General features: G+C 42.5%; 2 protein-coding genes across 3 annotated transcripts in view; one reads left to right on the top strand and one right to left on the bottom strand.

Moving 5' to 3' along the window:
- The first annotated feature begins 7,871 nt into the window (after nt 1-7,871).
- LOC139380744 (glutaminase b) lies at nt 7,872-10,002 on the top strand. The gene is made up of 4 exons (XM_071123726.1): nt 7,872-7,935; nt 8,237-8,313; nt 8,543-8,606; nt 8,886-10,002. Exons 2-4 carry the CDS (start codon nt 8,253-8,255, stop codon nt 9,034-9,036), a joined length of 276 nt encoding a protein of 91 aa, XP_070979827.1. The 5' UTR covers nt 7,872-7,935; nt 8,237-8,252; the 3' UTR covers nt 9,037-10,002.
- Nucleotides 10,003-12,211: 2,209 nt separating this feature from the next.
- The window catches only part of LOC139380384 (signal transducer and activator of transcription 1-like), a 30,734-nt gene continuing 24,348 nt past the window's right edge, over nt 12,212-18,597 (bottom strand). The window contains exons 20-25 of one of the 2 annotated variants that reach the window (XR_011628437.1): nt 18,419-18,558; nt 15,201-15,386; nt 14,736-14,811; nt 14,105-14,163; nt 13,219-13,534; nt 12,212-12,637 (exon numbers count right to left, since the gene is read on the bottom strand). Coding sequence is in view for 1 of the 2 variants with exons in the window: in XM_071123016.1 (XP_070979117.1) it covers nt 13,518-13,534; nt 14,105-14,163; nt 14,736-14,811; nt 15,201-15,386; nt 18,419-18,558 (478 nt within the window). In the remaining variant the exon portion in view is untranslated. Of the gene's footprint in view, nt 13,535-14,104; nt 14,164-14,735; nt 14,812-15,200; nt 15,387-18,418; nt 18,559-18,597 lie in introns of both variants that reach the window. The other variant, XM_071123016.1, reaches the window with a different exon arrangement.

The following is an 18,597-nucleotide window of genomic DNA, read 5'->3' as shown; positions in this document are numbered from 1 at the left end:
CAAACTCTGCTACCAATTCTGTTAGTGTTCAAATACTGGAGAGTTGAGACCAAATCACGGACGCTGGACAGAGTGGATTTCAGTTGTAACAAAAGACAGTTTTAATGAGTCAGAGATATCTTGTCCCGCAGTTTTACGTGCACGGACCTAGTTCACATAACTCGGCAAGGAGCCAGGTGAAAAAGAGGCCTATACAATGGTTACACACATTTTTATACATAGAATAAAGTAGGTGGAGTCTTGTCGTTTCGGTCTTCTTGACTGGTCGGAGGGTTGGAGGCGGGCCTTGCTCTAGCCAGAGCGGGCCCCATTGGTGCACAGCAAAAGTTCTTTGCTCTTGGGACCGGCCAGTTAGAGGGAGATGAGATGTGTGTTTATATAAGGAAGAGGGGGTCAGTCTTCTGGCTGGGTGTATGTGTTCTTACGACGGAATGTCTTTGTTTATATGAGCTATGTGTATGAATATTTATATAACACTTTTCAACTCTGAGCGGTTGTTTTGGACCTGGTACCGAGTACGGCGAGTTGGGGAAGGAACAACAGCCCTCGTCTTTAAAAAAATATATAACTCAAATCTTACTCCTGGCAATGTCATAAGAATCTCCCACTCCCACCACCTACCCCCATAAAGGCCAAAAATCATGCGCTAAGGAGTTTGCAATGTAGGTCAAGTCACAAAGTGCAGACATTTAGTATGCATGGAAAGGGTACACCTTGATGGTCATTGTAAAGCAAGGCATTTCCTTCTCCATCCACATTACCTTGTATGCCTCCTTCACATGCACCGTTGATCTATTTCACTTGTTTACAATAGGAAAAGTGAATAGGGAAATAAGTTTGAAGTTTCCTCACCTGTCTGTGTCTTATTTCAAAAAAGGTCGTGGCTGTGAATACGGAGTTTTCGCCCTCGCCCCTCCAGAAACATATTTCTCAATGCTAAGGATCCGGATCTTGTTCTGCGCATGTGTTATTTTACGCACACTACGTAGCTGCTGCTAACACTACCTCTCCCTTTATGTTTCTCTCTACTCACCCTCTTCTGAACCATGATCTCTGATTCATATTTCTGAACAGCTGAAATAAACATTTTAACGAACATTCCCAAAATATGTATTGAAGGCTATACAACCTTCTCTGTCTGTTGTAATGGATTTTGCAGTTGCACGCGCAGGACTCAGTCCCGACACATTGCAAAAACCATCAGCATTTTGTGTGATGATATAGGCTCATCTTTATAGTTGCTGCCATATCGTAGCCACTTGGCAGAGCTCCTGAAAAAAGAATGTAACTCCCCACTTCCGAGTTTTGCATTGAGGGAAAAAACGATCTCCTCTTAAGGATCCATCCCTTTTTTTCAATTTTTGCCTAAAATGACATACCCAAATCTAACTGCCTGTAGCTCAGGCCCTGAAGCAAGTATATGCACATTATTGGTACCATTTGAAAGGAAACACTTTGAGGTTTGTGGAAATGTTAAAGCAATGTAGGATAATGTAACACAATAGATCGGGTAAAAGATAATACAAAGAAAAAAACAACAGTTCTTTTGTATTTGTGTTGTACCATCATCCTTTAAATGCATTTCTGCTCAAAATGTTGTATCAAGACTGCCCAAATGTGTCTAATTTGTTTATTAATAACTTTTCATGTTCAAAATTGTGCACTCTCCTCAAACAATAACATGGTATTATTTCACTGTAATAGCTACTGTAAATTGGACAGTGAAGTTAGATTAACAAGCATTTAAGCTTTCTACCAATATCAGATATGTCTATGTCCTTGAAAATGATCCTGTTACTTACAACCTCATGCTAATTGCATTAGCCTATGTTAGCTCAACCGTCCGTGGAAGGGACACTGATCCCAAAATGAATCACACACAGGCCCTGCTCACTGCTATTTAGCTTCTCAATGATCACACAAGTACTGCACGAGTAGGCTACCTAGTGGTTCCACCTCTGGGCAGCCAAACCTTCTAGGCAGCCCGAGCATGTGTAGCTGGACTGGTAACCAGAGTCTGACTGGGCAAGTTGGTTCTGCGTCGCACCCTATTTGCGATGATAATCTTCGTAGTTATGGTGCCATATCGTAGTGAGAGTTGCTGAAAAAATAACTAGACACTTTTTGCAATGATAATGAGACAATAATCACGATTTTGACTGCCTGTTTGTTTCGAGCTTGTGTTTTACATGCTTTCCTAAATATACTATTACAACAGACAACAAAGTATTCTATGTACAACATGATAGCTGCATTTAGCCAAAACGCACCTTCTTAATAAATAGAGCATGAAATCGAGCCGAAGCTACCTAGGCAGAGTGGGCAGCTACAGCTACATTTAAAAAATCCTGTAGAGAAGCAGAAATCTCTATCAATAGCCACAAACCACAGCCACTCCGTGAAAAACAAATAAATCAAATTTTTAGGGCATTCCTCTGACATCTTGAAAATAAAAGAGAGCCGCACACTCTAGGAGCTCAGATGCAAAAATTTAATTACCAACGTTTCGACAGCCAAGCTGTCTTCATCAGGGTATAATCACAAACACTGCGGGATGACTCGTTTATATAGTGTCAAAAGACACAGGTGTCTGTAATCATGGCCAAGAGTGGCCTAATATCATTGGTTAATAATCAAATATTAAAATGTCATACAAAGAACAGCATACAAACAACAAATGTATAGCATATGATCATAGATTAATTTGACTACACAAGTTTCATTCCTCTGACATCGCCTGGTATAGAGGTCCTGAATGGCAAGGAGCTCGGCCGCAGTGTTGTACAGGGCTGCACACACTATCGTCTGTAACACCAAGCAGTTGCCATACCAAGCGGTGATGCAGCCAGTCAAAATGCTCTCAATGGTGCAGCAGTATAACTTTTTGAGGATCTGAGAGCCCATGCCAAATCTTTTCAGCCTCCTGAAGGGGAAGAGGCATTGTCATGCCCTCTTCATGACTGTGATGTGGACACCAAGGTGATGTGGACACCAATGAGCTTGAAGCTCTCGACCCGCTCCACTATAGCCCCGTCGATGTGAACGGAAGTGTGCGCGGCTCTCCATTTCCTGTAGTCCTCATTGAGGGAGAGGTTGTTGTTCTGGCACCACACTGCCAGGTCTCAGACTTCCTCCCTATAGGCTGTCTCATCGTTGTTGGTGATCAGGCCCTACCACAGTTGTGTCATTGGCAAACTTAATGATGGTGTTGGATCCTCAGGTGAACATGGAGTACAGGAAGGGACTAAGCAGGCACCCCTGAGGGGTCCCCGTGTTGAGGGTCAGCATGACGGATATGATGTTGCCTACCCTTACCACCTGGGGCGGCCCGTCAGGAGGTCCAGGATCTAGTTACAAATTGTTGCCTACCCTCACCACCTGGGGGCGGCTCATTAAGAAATTACAGGATCCAGACGCAACTGGTTTCAAGTGGCCAAGAGAACTCATGTGATCTCCTACTGCTTACTAGTGGACGAACTGGGAATCAGACAGGGAATATATTTACATCAATGGATAGGTAGAGAATTCAGCTTTCTTCTCATGTGTATATCCTGTAAAACTAAAATTGCACAAGCCCTGCGCTTTTAAAATGGCTATGTTCCTATGGAAATGTGCACATGTTTAGAGCGAGTAATTGGTTACATATTTTATGTCGAACCTCGGGCTCTGTAATAGTCACATTGTTTCTAACGCTTATCAGAATCCCACAGTTCTTAGCTTTCTAACAGTACTTAACTGTCGTTCTGCCCCTGAGCAAGGGAGTTAACCCACTGGTCGATCGGGCTGGGGTATGAAGCGGGACTGGGCTCGAGCCGCGGCTGGGGGAGCAGTTGCTCCGCCGCCCTCCTCTCGCCACTGTTGGAAGTTCGTTGTGCGGTCCATCTCGTGGGCTCTCATTTGTGGTCTCGCAAGGGGCTGCTTGTGGGGGTTCATTGGGGTAGTGTTCGCCGACGGGCCGAAGGCGGATCGGTGAGGGGTTGGGTTCTCCCCCGGATTTTCAAGGGCCAATGAGAGCTCACCGGACGCCGCTGGAACCGCAACGTTTTCCAGGGCTTGGGCCCCTCTCTCGGGGCGAACCCATTCCAGGGCGCTCTGCCCTTCACATAGAAAAGAGAACTCTCCCCGGGGCTCCCGCCAGCTTCTCCGGGATTGGTCGCGTTACCGAGATAAAATGAACCTAACCTTTGATGATCTTCATCAGATGACACTCATAGGACTTCATGTTACACAATACATGTATGTTTTGTTTGATAAGTTCATATTTATATAAAAAGAATTGAGTTTACATTGGCGCGTTACGTTCAGTAGTTCCAAGAACATCCAGTGATTTTGCATAGCCACATCGATTCAACAGAAATACTCATCATAAATGTAGATGATAATACAAGTTATAGACATGGAATTATAGATATACCTCTCCTTAATGCAACCGCTGTGTCAGATTTACCATCAAGAACCAGGGCGGCTTGGTTGGGTTGTGTTTCAGAGGACGCACGGTTCTCGACCTTTGCTCTCCCTGAGTCCGTACGGGAGTTGCAGCGATGAGACAAGACTGTAACTACCAATTGAATACCACAAAATAGGGGGGAAAAATGTGGTAATTAAAAAAAAAGCTTGTTCTCCGGTCTTGCAGCATTGTTTTTAACCTTTTTTTATTTGGTGAGTTGAGTGAAGTCAAGTGTGCTTTCTTTGTTGGCAACTGTGTTCCTTGATGTACATCAACGGTTGTAGGCCTGATTACCAACATCGACGAGACAGCAGTGGAGAAGGTGGAAAGTTTTAAGTTCCTCGGTACACATCATGGACATACTGAAATGGTCCAACCAAACAGTGTGGTGAAGAAGGTGCAACAGCGCCTCTTCAACCTCAGGAGGCTGAATAAATGTGGCTTGTCAACTAAAACCCTCACAAACTTGTACAGATGAACAATTGAGAGCATCCTGTTGGGCTGCATCACCACCTGGTACGTCAACTGCACCGCCCACAACCGCAAGGCTCTACAGAGGGTGGTGCGGTCAGCACAACGCATCCCCGGAAGCAATATTACCTGCCCTCCAGGACACCTACAGCACCCGATGTCACAGGAAGGCCAAAAAGATCATCAAGGACAACAACCACCCGAGCCACTGGCTGTTCACCCCGCTACCATCCAGAAGGCGGTGGTCAGTACAGGTGCATCAAAGCTGGGACTGAGAGAAGGAAACAATGCTATCTCAAGGCCATCAGACTGTTAAACAGCCGTCACTAACACAGAGAAGCTGCTGCCTCCATACAGACTCAAAATCATTGGCCACTTTAATAAATGGATCACTAGTCACTTTAATAATGCCACTTTAATAATGTTTATATATCTTGCATTACTCATCTCATATGTATATACTGTATTTTATACCATCTATTGCATCTTGCCTATGCTGCTCTATCATTATTCATCCATTTATTTATATGTATACATTCTTATTCCATTTACTTAGATTTGTGTGTATTAGGTAGTTGTTGTGGCACTGTCGGAACAAGAAGCACAAGCATTTCGCTACACTCGCAATAAAATGTGCTAACCATGTGTATGTGACCAAAAAAATGTTATTTGATTTGAACTCCCTTACCCCGTGTGAACAAAGTGTTTCAGATATTCTCAGCCCCACATTGGGTGTGTTTGCATGTGTTTTATCCTAACTAGCCTACAGGTTGCTCCCTTTTTGTTTTGCTTCAGTTTCTCTGCCCTTAGGCTGTACCACACCATGTGGACTCTCACTCTCTTTGAGAAGCAGTCACTACTTCTCTCTGTCACTACCTCTCTCTGTCACTACCTCTCTCAGTCAATACCTCTCTCAGTCAATACCTCTCTCTGTCAATACCTCTCTGTCACTACCTCTCTCAGTCAATACCTCTCTCTGTCTCTCTTCTCTCCTAGTCTTTTTGTAAGATGGGGATTGGGGGTGAGGATTCAGGAGATAGCAGAAAAGAGACACACAGTGGGGGCTTAATCCACAGCAAAAATCTCAGAGATGGAACTGGGTGTGAGATTCACTGCAGTATTACTCAGTGCTCTTTCATCCAGAACGGTTCGATCCAAATCGGACCGGTATATTATACAACATCCCCTCGTCTTGCACCAGCATGTATCTAGACGTGAAGATGTGAGCACAACACCACTGTGTTCATTTGATCACAGATGTGGAAAGATTATTTAAAGACATCATGACAACATTGGTATATAGAGCAGAGCCATTTTCTGTAGGAACAGAGCTGACATGATTTCTTACATGTCAGAGTGGCATATTTGTTCTACACAATATATTCCTACCTGAACGTTTCACAATATTGTGCTCTGCTGAATGCAGCCCAGTAATGGTTTAGAGCTGTAGGTGAGTGTTTCATGTGGTGCTCCCGGACCTCTCTGCTCTACTGCTATCTCATTTCGTATATGTTATTTTCTGATCTAGCTAGTTCTGTTCTGCTCCCGAGTTGTGTGCAACTGATCTGCTAAATGCCTGTGCTCTACTCTATTCTACTGTGTTCAGTTCTGCTCTATGCAACTTAGGTCTATGCTGAGTTTTGCCCTGCTTCATTCTGTTCTGATTGGTGTTCTACTGTGATGTGGAGCTCCTTTATATTCTATTCTGGGCAGTTGTGTCTCTGCATTGGAAAGCATTGTGCAGCCTCATCAAAATGCATCAGATATGTTTTACTGCAGAACTGTTCTTCCCCAAGTAAAACATTTCTCAACTGGTAATAACTCCATATTGTCATTAATTGAGAAATGTATTAATTTATTCGTTTTTACTGGTTTGTTGTGAATGTGAAGCAAGGGTTTTATGCTTTTGATTCCCCAGCACTGTTTACTGTTTTTGTTTTTAATTCACTATTTTCATTAGCTCCAGTGCAGTTGATATATAAAGCATCTAATTCCGGTCCAACCAGAGGTTCACATAACAATGTCTTTGAAGCTTTTGAGCTCTACCCACAATAGCACCACCAACACCCAATTGGAAAAACAGAGAATTTACTCAAGGCAATGTCACTATCCCTTCAGTAATGTTTCAGCACCCTCTAGTGGTTAATTGTCAGATTAGATTGGAGAAGGTTACTGCAGACCAATAACTTTGCAATACAGCAAGGCCCTCAATTTAGACTGCTTTCCCTCCCATAAAACGCACACGTAGTCTGTTAAAGCATGGGAACTTCAAGTAAGTGTATTGTGAAAAGAGAATAATCTCAAATTGTATTCCATCACTCTATTTCTATGCTAGTGCCATAGTGTTACACCCAATATGTTCATCTCTACCTTTATTTCTCCAATCAACTCTTTAAAAACCCACTGCCAGAATCCAACCATAGTATTTGGTCTGTAATCGATACTGGTAGCTCCTCAAACATGACTGTGTGCACTTTAAAATAGAAAACATTGGCTAACAAAGCTGGCAATATCCCCTGCTTAGACATTATAAAGGGGTAATAAGAACTTCTGGCCAGTCTTACAATGCACTACAACTGCATTCTTAGCATTATTCCTTTCGGCTCTAGTTAGGGATGCCAATATTTTTTAAACTATAGTTTTCTTACTTTTTCTCATTTTAGTTTCCTAGTTATTGCTGACTTCATGAGTGGCTCGCTGTAGCATTTTACTTCGGGTTATTACAGTAAACGAGAAATCCCTCAATCTGCCGTATATTTTTCAGATTCACATAATTAAAGTAATACTGCCATTGCCTAGGGGTTTTGTTAGGAGTTTATTGGTATCCAGAAGTACTGATTTGACGGGTTTGACTCTGCTTCTCCTTTAGCTGGCACATGTCCCCCACACACCCCCTGGCTGACTCTGTGTGTTGCCTGGTTCCACAAACTGCTTTCTTTTTTCACTCCAGGTCAAGTCTGTCATCAACCTCCTGTTTGCTGCCTACACCGGAGACGTCTCAGCACTAAGGAGGTCAAGTATGCAACTCTCTTACACACTCTCTTCCTTATCACACGCGCACGTGGACACACAAATTCACAGAATCACACCAAACATAATGACTGTCCCTCAGTGTGTACAACGGTACTAAAGTCCTGCTGTCCATGATATGCAAATTATAACATATTTTAATCATGTTAATTTCATGACAATGGAATGATTAGATCTTCATTCATAGTGATAAATCATCTTTTGCATCTCTGACTTACTTCCGTCTTCTTTCTTTGGCCGTTATCGTCCATCTCGTGACACTGCTGACCTGTTTCTGTATGTCTGCAGATTTGCTCTGTTCTCCATGGACATGGAGCAGAGGGACTATGACTCCAGGACGGCTTTACATGTGGCAGCAGCAGAAGGTACTTCTCACAGCCTCCTTTTCCTGTCACACACAGGGACAGATTGTGTGTGTGTCAGGGTCATCTGGGAGTGTTTGGCAGACCCCCTCTGTGTCGTAGGGTTAATTTGTTGTCCCTCGGTTACTGCACCGTTTAGTGTTTGACATCTTTGCTGCAGTGTGTGAGAGAGAAAGTGCGTAGGAGTGTGTGTTTGTTTCTTAAATAACCTTGTCATCTGCTCTATTTTCAGGACATGCAGAGGTGGTGAGCTTCCTCTTGGAGGCGTGCAAAGTGAACCCTGTTCCCATTGATAGGTATGGCCACTTTGTCTGTCCGCCTGTCTGTCTTACCTGTGTGTGTGTTTTGGGTGGGTAGGTAGGTGTGGGTGGATGAGAGACTGTATCATATACTTGTGTGAGAGTCTACAATGTAGTCCCACTCAAAAGAACACTTATGGTCAACCATGAGGGATTTATTTGAACTGTAACCTATAGCATTTTCACACCTGAAGAGTCGTGTTAGTTCCCAAAACGAATACCTTTGTAGGCCAGTCCAACCTCAGTCAGTCACACTGCTCATTATCTTTCCGGTAGGTGGGATAAGACCCCAATGGAAGACGTCTTGCATTTTGGCCATCACGACATGGTCACCATCCTCCAGGACTATCAAAACAAGTACAACCCACAAGAGGCCCCCAAGAAGGACAAGGAGACAGCAGAGAACAACCTGGGCGGCCTGCTGTAGTGTAGACATCCAAGCCAGTTGATGGCGCCACGCTGCTTTTGTATCCTCTCTAATAGACTGCTGTTTCTTTGGTGGGATAAACACTTTTTGGAGTGACTTTTGTCAACTATGTATGATGACTTTATTTCTGAACTGTGTGTTTGATTAAATGTGTTTTACATTTGTTATACTCCTTTGTTTTACTGTAAGTGTTTTTCTTTACCTTTTGTTGTGCGCTTTGGTGACGGTGTTGCTTATTTTTGCTGTATCTTTCCTCTTTCGTCCTCTAACCTTTCCCTCACCGTGTGTGTGTGTGTGTGTGTGTGTGTGTGTGTGTGTGTGTGTGTGTGTGTGTGTGTGTGTGTGTGTGGTGAGTCCCAAATCGAAAGGCAGAATCTGATTGAATCTTTGTGACATTGGTGTGCAATATAAAGTGATATTATTATACATATGCTGCTACATGTAAATTGTATATTTATGTACTGCATAAAGTAAATATATGTCATGATATCAAGTACCAATACTTAATCTAATGGAATGTAATAGTTTAGCAGTTTGGTATTTTTCCTGGATGGCCACAATGTGTAGTAATCTTTGGCCAAACCAGGCACACTAGAGTCTATGGAGCGATATGATGTTGAATCTGAAAATCAGTTTATGTTGGCACTAATATAACTCCATAACATTCTAGCTATATGTCTTGGTTAATGCCTGGTTGGAAAACATGAAAAAGACTGTAGCTCCTAAAGACATGACTGGCCACCACTTGGGTAGAAGCACTATATGGTCCTGGAGCCTACTTTGTCACAAGTAAACAAGTTTAGGATGCCAAATGTTACCAAACATCCTACGCTTCCACTAGTCCCAGTCAAACTTATCTTGACCTTTATCAACCCTACTGCATATTCCCTTTAGCTTTCATTTCATTTCATTTTATTGTACTTTGTTTGAGGCGGCACAAGACACTTTAAAAATGTTTTGTGTATATTTCTGGTCTAGTGTTCTTTTTTTGTATTATGATTTTCTCATAACAATGAAATTTTACTTCTCTATTGCACAATACTGTATGCTATGTGCACACAGTTGTCTGTTGTAGATCTGGAACCACTGACAGAATAGGGGAGTATCTGTGGCCACATGATAAAACACTAGTCTGGCATCAGTAGTCTGCAAATAGGAGGAAACCAGTTGGACCTGTACATAAACATATGGCAGTTGACATTAATATTGTCAAAAACTCATCCTAGATGTCTCACACTTTTTGAATGAACTTGTGCCTTTGGCCAGGATATAATTTTCCCACGGAGCTGGTGTGTAAAGGACCAATACTGATCAAATTAGAAATCAAAGCAGTGGTAGGTTTTATGGGGAAAACATGAAATCAAATCAAATTTTATTGGTCACATACACATGGCTAGCAGATGTTAACCTTTCTAGCGCCGGAAACACGCTAGCGGAACCCCTTGACAACATACCGCTGAAAAGGCAGCGGGCAAAATTCAATATTTTCATTCACAACAGTGTCTCACAAATGAATGTGAGCATAGCGAAATGCTTGTGCTTCTAGTTCCGACCGTGCAGTAATATCTAACAAGTCATCTAACAATTTCACAACAACTACCTTATACACACAAGTGTAAAGGAATGAATAAGAATATGTACATATAAATATATGGATGAGCGATGGCCAAACGGCATAGGCAAGATGCAGTAGATGGTACAGAGTATGAGATGAGTAATGTAGGGTATGTAAACATTATATAAAGTGGCATGGTTTAAAGTGACTAGTGATACATTTATTACATCCAATGTTTAATTATTAAAGTGGCTAGAGATTGAGTCAGTATGTTGGCAGCAGCCACTCAATGTTAGTGGTGGCTGTTTAACAGTCTGATGGCCTTGAGATAGAAGCTGTTTATCAGTCTCTCGGTCCCAGCTTTGACCATCACGACATGGTCACCATCCTGTACTGACCTCGCCTTCTGGATGATAGCAGGGTGAACAGGCAGTGGCTCGGGTGGTTGTTGTCCTTGATGATCCTTTTTGCCTTCCCGTGACATCGGGTGGTGTAAGTGTCCTGGAGGGCAGGTAGTTTTCCCCCGGTGTGCAGTTGCAGTAACAGGCGGTGGTGGTACAGCGAGATAGGATGCTCTCGATTATGCATCTGTAAAAGTTTGTGAGCGTTTTTGGTGACAAGCCAAATTTCTTCAGCCTCCTGAGGTTGAAGAGGCGCTGTTGAGCCTTCTTCACCAGGCGGTCTGTGTGGGTGGACCATTTCAGTTTGTCCGTGATGTGTACGCCGAGGAACTTAAAACTTTCCACTGCTGTCCCGTCGATGTGGATAGGGGGGTGATCCCTCTGCTGTTTCCGGAAGTCCACGATCATCTTCTTTGTCTTGTTGACGTTGAGTGTGAGGTTATTTTCCTGACACCGCACTCCGAGGGTGTAGCATAAGAACAGCTTCATTGGCACAATGGACAATAACATTGCACAATGTTCAAATCTAACATTCTAATCTATATCTGGAGAACCCTGTCCTCTCTGTACATTCCATTTCTATCTCTACCATTACTTTTTCATTTGTGTAATGCACTGTTACCGTTTTGCAGCAACACTGAGATGGTGACATTGTGTATAGAGATATAGAACATGTTAAAATGATATCCAAAGAATGAGAAAGATAATGGAACATGTTGCCACAGACATTTAACCTCATTCACCACTCCTCTAAAAGTCAGGGAAACACCTGACTTGAACCCTCCAACCAATCACCACCCTAACACATAGATAGAGGAACAGGTCTCAAAATCTCACATTGCTTTTGTCCTTGTTATAACATGTCTGTTGTAGTGGAGGTGGTTCGAAGAAGGGTAACCTTGCCTGAGCCCTGATAACTTGTGTTAGCTGCCTAGGCTTTAGCTAAGAGGAGTTCAAATCCCTGGAGGTCATACGGACAGATTGTTGAAGTCAGATGTCACCAATAGTTGCAGACCAATCTGACATTACAACTAAAGACAGTTCTGAGTGTATTGCTGTACAATACATGTAAGTCCTTTTCTGCAATTTTAAGACATCCATGATCAAGTTAATTTGTTAAGAGGTGTGCAAGAGTGTGATTGCTCCTTGCAGTGGAATATGTACACATATATAAATATATTTGAATCAACAAGTTAAACAAAGCAAAGCTTTTCAGGCATGTGAGAGAGCTCTTATTTTTAATGAATTGAAACAATGAAGTCCAGGCAGTCGTGAGTACAGTTTAGAAGTACTTTCCATATAAGGGTCATTCCACAAATTCTGTATAACTTGTTACAACCTGGCTCAAGATTGTAACAAACAATGGGAAACCACACACTGAGTAAAGGAATAACAAAATTAATTTATACCATAAATAAACACTCACAAAAATAATCAGATGAGACATGAAGGTCAGTAAATTAGGTGTCAACTGCCAAAGCCACAACAACACAACCAAAAGGTATGCACGGAGAGAGGAATCTCTTGCTGAATGGGGGGGGGAACAGTGGCTTTATGCCACAGCTGAGCTTTCACAGGTGTGCCCCAATCGGCACTGACGACCCTCCCAGCTCCGCCCACCTCTCCTACTCCACCCACCAATCTCCTGCAGAAAGTAAGCACAGCAAAACCCATAAACCAGAGCAGGGAGGGGCCGTCACACTTGGTCAAAGAAAACATTTGATATCACCAAATGTTAAATTTTCACATTCTGTCATAAAGAGCACATGTTCAACTTCATAAACATGTTTTCCCATCTCAAAACTATCAGTGCCAAATAAAGTATCAGGGTTGACCGTAACAGGGTTGATGATTTCTTAAATCAGCCATAAATCCCCTTGTGACAGGGGAAATTACAGCTTGTTGTGTGCTACGGGGAGTGGCATGCAAGCTTCACCCCAAAAATGTCATTGTTAGAACACTTCTAGCCTATCTATGGCTAACAGGGTTGGCATGTTACGCTCGACCTACATAGTTATCCACCACAAAACACCAGAAAATGTACAAAAAAAAGAGTAGATCCAGCGCTCCTGCGTTTACTCTGTGATTTGACTATTAGATGTTCAATGTTTCTTCTGAAAGCAGTATTTCAAAAGGAATAGTTTCACCAAATTAAAACGAGAGCTCAGTTTACGTAACAGGGTTGACCTTAAAATGAGGGACTGATGCAAATGAATCACTACTCACATGAAATAAAGAATAATCTTCAGAAATGACTTTGTCAAAAGCAACAAAATAACTAGGGCTTGGAGAAACTTGGAGAAATGTTGGGACGTGATGTCCTTGTCCCATCGCGCTCTAGAGACTCCTGTGGCGGTCGCCAGTTGTGCGGGGTTTCCTTCGGCACGTTGGTGCAGCTGGCTTCTGGGTTAATCGAGCAATGTGTTAAGAATGTGTCAAGAAGCAGGGTCATGTTTCGGCGGACGCATGGCTCTTGACCTTCGCCTCTCCCGAGTTCGAACAGGAGTTGCAGCGATGGGGCAAGACTACCAATTGGACATCACTAAATTGGGCAGAAAAATGGGTAAAAAGTACACAAAACAATATAGATATATTTGATTCATTTTGGCACTTTAGCAAGCCTTTATCCATATTAAACATCTGATTTATTGAAGTCTCCATGTGGTCTATATTAAAGGCCACTTCATTTAATATACAGCCTTTTAAAATTCAATATTGGTGCAACATTTCTGACTAAAATATCAAAGGGCACTCATTTCGTGGAACGACCCAGAACATCTGAACCATTTTCCTTATTATAAGTTGCTACAAAATCGTATATATTTACAAAGTGAAGAACAGCTTTCTGCATCCCTTTTTTGTTGTTCACATTACATATGCATACACAAAATATTACACTGTCCCACAAGTAGCATAGAATGACATTCCTTATTACAAACAGCTGGACTCAAAGCCCCAAAACCTCATGCGTGTATATAAAACGATAACGTAGGACTACATATATATATATATATATATATATATATATATATAGTTTCAGTTGTGCTTTCAAATCTATTGCAAACGTCATCCTTTTTGTGTGGTGTCTTTGGTACTCGGCTCGGGAGCTTACACAAATTTTCCTGGGCACCACCTGAAGAGGGCAGATTAGTTTGGGAAGGGAGTGCACATCTGAAGGGAGAGGGACAACATAGGATCAGTCACATAGTAAATAAAAAATGCATGAATTATCCCGACCCTCGCATGAAAGATTTGGAAATAAATGCGTCAGTTATGACAGCGGTACAGCTGATTTGCCAGGACCATACATTCTAATTGTACCCCAGGGCTGTCTTGTCTTCTCAAATGTTCACATCTTTTCCACATTTTGTGTTTTATGATGACTAGATATGTGTGCGGCTGGCGCGGTCTGTCTCTAACCTACCACACTGTGGGTTTACGTTCCTCTGCCCAGGTATTGCTGATGCATGCCAGATCTTACTACACCCGGATAATTATTTTAAGTATCAGCTACCACATATGTTATAGCAATCTGGTGCAATATTTAGCTAGACTAATTTACCAAACATGTTAGCTGACATGGGTGAGTGACTGTCAGTGACTGACATAACAAGAGACGTACACTTTTCATTTGACCTTTTCTCGTACTTTGGGCTGTGTGTGTTGTCTGTTGTGTGTATCTTAAATCAATGAAAACGATATAAAAACAGTAAAAGGTGTTTCATAACAAGAATCACACTTACACTTCAGACACAGAGATGATCTCCGTCTTAATGTAGCCAGCCTCAGAGGCACTCTCCAACTCCATTGGCTCAGCAGCTGAGAAGGTCAAAGGTTGTAGACGTCTAGAGGTTATCATTAGAACCAAACACAGGTGGCTGGTGGCCCCTAAATTGGGGGGGACGGATTCATAGTAATGGCTGGAATGGAGTAAATGGAATGGTATCAAACACATCACACACTCCATTCCAGACATTATTTTGAGCCTTCCTCCCCTCACCAACCTCCTGTAGCAAGGCATTACCAGTGGTCAATATTTCAATGGGGGAAAAGGGTGTGGCACAACAAAATATGAAAAGTATGCTATGCAGTGAATATTGTGTATAATAGCTTAGACTGGAATTGAAGTCTTCAACAAAATTTTGTACCGTTTTCAACTACTCAATCTTTCCTCAACATACATACATTTCTAACAGCTTGTTAGTTACCTTCTGTGGGGCGGCTGTAGTAGCGTGTGAAGGCGCTCTCTTTGGGGATGTTGGGGTAGAGGTAGAGCAGAGGGTTCTCAGGGATGTTCTCGGCAGCCATCACCTTGTAGTTGCGGAGGATGTCAGGAAAAGAGACGGCGGCCAGCTCCTTCTTAGTGTAGGGCTCCACCGCGTGGAAATGGACATCTATACAGTGGGGCAAAAAAGTATTTAGTCAGCCACCAATTGTTGAAGTTCTCCCACTTAAAAAGATGAGAGGCCTGTAATTTTCCTCACAGGTACACTTCTACTATGACAGACAAAATTAGGGGAAAAAATCCAGAAAATCACATTGTAGGATTTTTTATGAATTTATTTGCAAATTATGGTGGAAAATTATGGTGGAAAAAACTGGCTAGGCCACTCCAGGACCTTGAAATGCTTCTTACGAAGCCACTCCTTCGTTGCCCAGGCGGTGTTTTTGGGATCATTGTCATGCTGAAAGACCCAGCCACGTTTCATCTTCAATGCCCTTGCTGATGAAGGAGGTTTTCACTCAAAATCTCACGATACATGGCGCCATTCATTCTTTCCTTTACACGGATCAGTCGCCCTGGTCTCTTTGCAGAAAAACAGCCCCAAAGCATGATGTTTCCACCCCCATGCTTCACAGTAGGTATGGTGTTCTTTGGACGCAACTCAGCATTCTTTGTCCTCCAAACACGACGAGTTGAGTTTTTACCAAAAAGTTATATTTTGGTTTCATCTGACCATATGACATTCTCACAATCTTCTTCTGGATCATCCAAATGCTCTCTAGCAAACTTCAGACGGGCCTGGATATGTACTGGCTTAAGCAGGGGGACACGTCTGGCACTGCAGGATTCCCTGCAGGAGTCCCTGGCGGCGTAGTGTGTTACTGATGGTAGGCTTTGTTACTTTGGTCCCAGCTCTCTGCAGGTCATACACTAGGTCCCCCCGTGTGGTTCTGGGATTTTTGCTCACCGTTCTTGTGATCATTTTGACCCCACAGGGTGAGATCTTGCGTGGAGCCCCAGATCGAGGGAGATTATCAGTGGTCTTGTCTTCCATTTCCTAATAATTGCTCCCACAGTTGATTTCTTCAAACCAAGCTGCTTACCTATTGCAGATTCAGTCTTCCCAGCCTGGTGCAGGTCTACAATTTTGTTTCTGGTGTCCTTTGACAGCTCTTTGCCTTGTCTTGGCCATAGTGGAGTTTGGAGTGTGACTGTTTGAGGTTGTGGACAGGTGTCCTTTATACTGATAACAAGTTCAAACAGGTGCCATTAATACAGGTAACGAGTGGAGGACAGAGGAGCCTCTTAAAGAAGAAGTTACAGGTCTGTGAGAGCCAGAAATCTTGCTTGTTTGTAGGTGACCAAATACTTATTTTCCACCATAATTTGCAAATAAATAAATTAAAAATCATACAATGTGATCTTCTGGATTTTTTTTCTCATTTTGTCTGTCATAGTTGACGTGTACCTATGATGAAAATTACAGGCCTCTCTCATCTTTTTAAGTGGGAGAACTTGCACAATTGGTGGCTGACTAAATACCTTTTTGCCCCACTGTATGTTCATAGATATACTGTTGAAGTCGGAAGTTTACATACACCTTAGCCAAATATATTTAAACTCCAGTTTTTCAAAATTCCTGACATTTAATCCCAGTAAAGATTCCCAGTCTTAGGTCAGTTAGGATCACCACTTTATTTTAAGAATGTGAAATGTCAGAATAATAGTAGAGAGAATGATTTATTTCAGCTTTTATTTTTTTTCATCACATTCCCAGTGGGTCAGAAGTTTACATACACTCAATTAGTATTTGGTAGCATTGCCTTTAAATTGTTTAACTTGGGTCAAATGTTTCGGGTGACCTTCCACAAGCTTCCCACAATAAGTTGGGTGAATTTTGGCCCATTCCTCCTGATGGTGTAACTGAGTCTGGTTTGTAGGCCTCCTTGCTCGCACACGCTTTTTCAGTTCTGCCCACAACATTTCTATAGGATTGAGGTGAGGGCTTTGTGACGGCCACTCCAATACCTTGACTTTGTTGTCCTTAAGCCATTTTGCCACAACTTTGGAAGTATGCTTGGGGTTATTGCCCATTTGGAAGACCCATTTGTGACCAAGCTTTAACTTCCAGACTGATGTCTTGAGATGTTGCTTCAATATATCCACCAAATTGTCCTTCTCATGATGTCATCTATTTTGTGAAGTGCACCAGTCCCTCCTGCAGCAAAGCACACCCACAACATGATTCTGCCACCCCCGTGCTTCACGGTTGGGATGGTGTTCTTCGGCTTGCAAGCCTCCCCCTTCTTCCTCCAAACATAATGATGGTCATTATGGCCAAACAGTTCTATTTTTGTTTCCTCAGACCAGAGGAAGAAAAAAAAGTACGATCTTTGTCCCCATGTGCAGTTGCAAACCGTAGTCTGGCTTTTTTATGGCGGATTTGGAGCAGTAACTTCTTCCTTGCTGAGCGGCCTTTCAGGTTATGTTGATATAGGACTCGTTTTACTGTGGATATAGATACTTTTGTACCTGTTTCCTACAGCATCTTCACATGGTCCTTTGCTGTTGTTCTGGGATTGATTTGCACTTTTCGCACCAAAGTATGTTCACATCTAGGAGACAGAACGCATCTCCTTCCTTAGCGGCATGATGGCTGCGTGGTCTTATGGTGTTTATACTTGCGTACTATTGTTTGTACAGATGAACGTGGTACCTTCAGGCGTTTGGAAATTGCTCCCAAGGATGAACCAGACTTGTGGAGGTCCACCATTTTTGTGGCTGATTTCTTTTGATTTTCCCATGATGTCAAGCAAAGAGGCACTTGGTTTGAAGGTAGGCCTTGAAATAGATCCACAGGTACACCTCCAATTGACTCAAATGATGTCAATTAGCCTATCAGAAGCTTCTAAAGACATGACATTTTCTGGAATTTTCCAAGCTATATAAAGGTACAGTCAATTTAGTGTATGTAAACTTCTGACCCACTGGAATTGTGATACAGTGAATTAAAAGTGAAATAATCTGTCTGTAAACAATTGTTGGAAAAATTACTTGTGTCATGCACAAAACTATAGTTTGTTAAAACAAGGAACATCCCAATTGTCTCAAGGCTTAAAAATCCTTCTTTAACCCATCTCCTCCCCTTCATCTACAGCTACAAAGCTACAAAAACACATGCACACAAAAAGACACACACACCATTATTGTAGCCCTCCACCCAGGTGAAGGTAATGGCTCCCTCTCGGCTGCTCTCACTGAAGCGCAGCAGGAACGTTCCAGGCTCCTTGTCCTTCAGCAGGGCCTTCTCTCTCTCCTTACTAACAAAGCCCATGATACACCTATAGACCATCGATATGTAGTTGATTATAGCACAATAA

The sequence above is a fragment of the Oncorhynchus clarkii genome, chromosome 22 (assembly GCF_045791955.1).
Source record: "Oncorhynchus clarkii lewisi isolate Uvic-CL-2024 chromosome 22, UVic_Ocla_1.0, whole genome shotgun sequence".
Classification (NCBI taxonomy): domain Eukaryota; kingdom Metazoa; phylum Chordata; class Actinopteri; order Salmoniformes; family Salmonidae; genus Oncorhynchus; species Oncorhynchus clarkii.
Note: the sequence above shows the minus strand (reverse complement) of the source record. Positions and strands in the feature narration are given on the sequence as shown.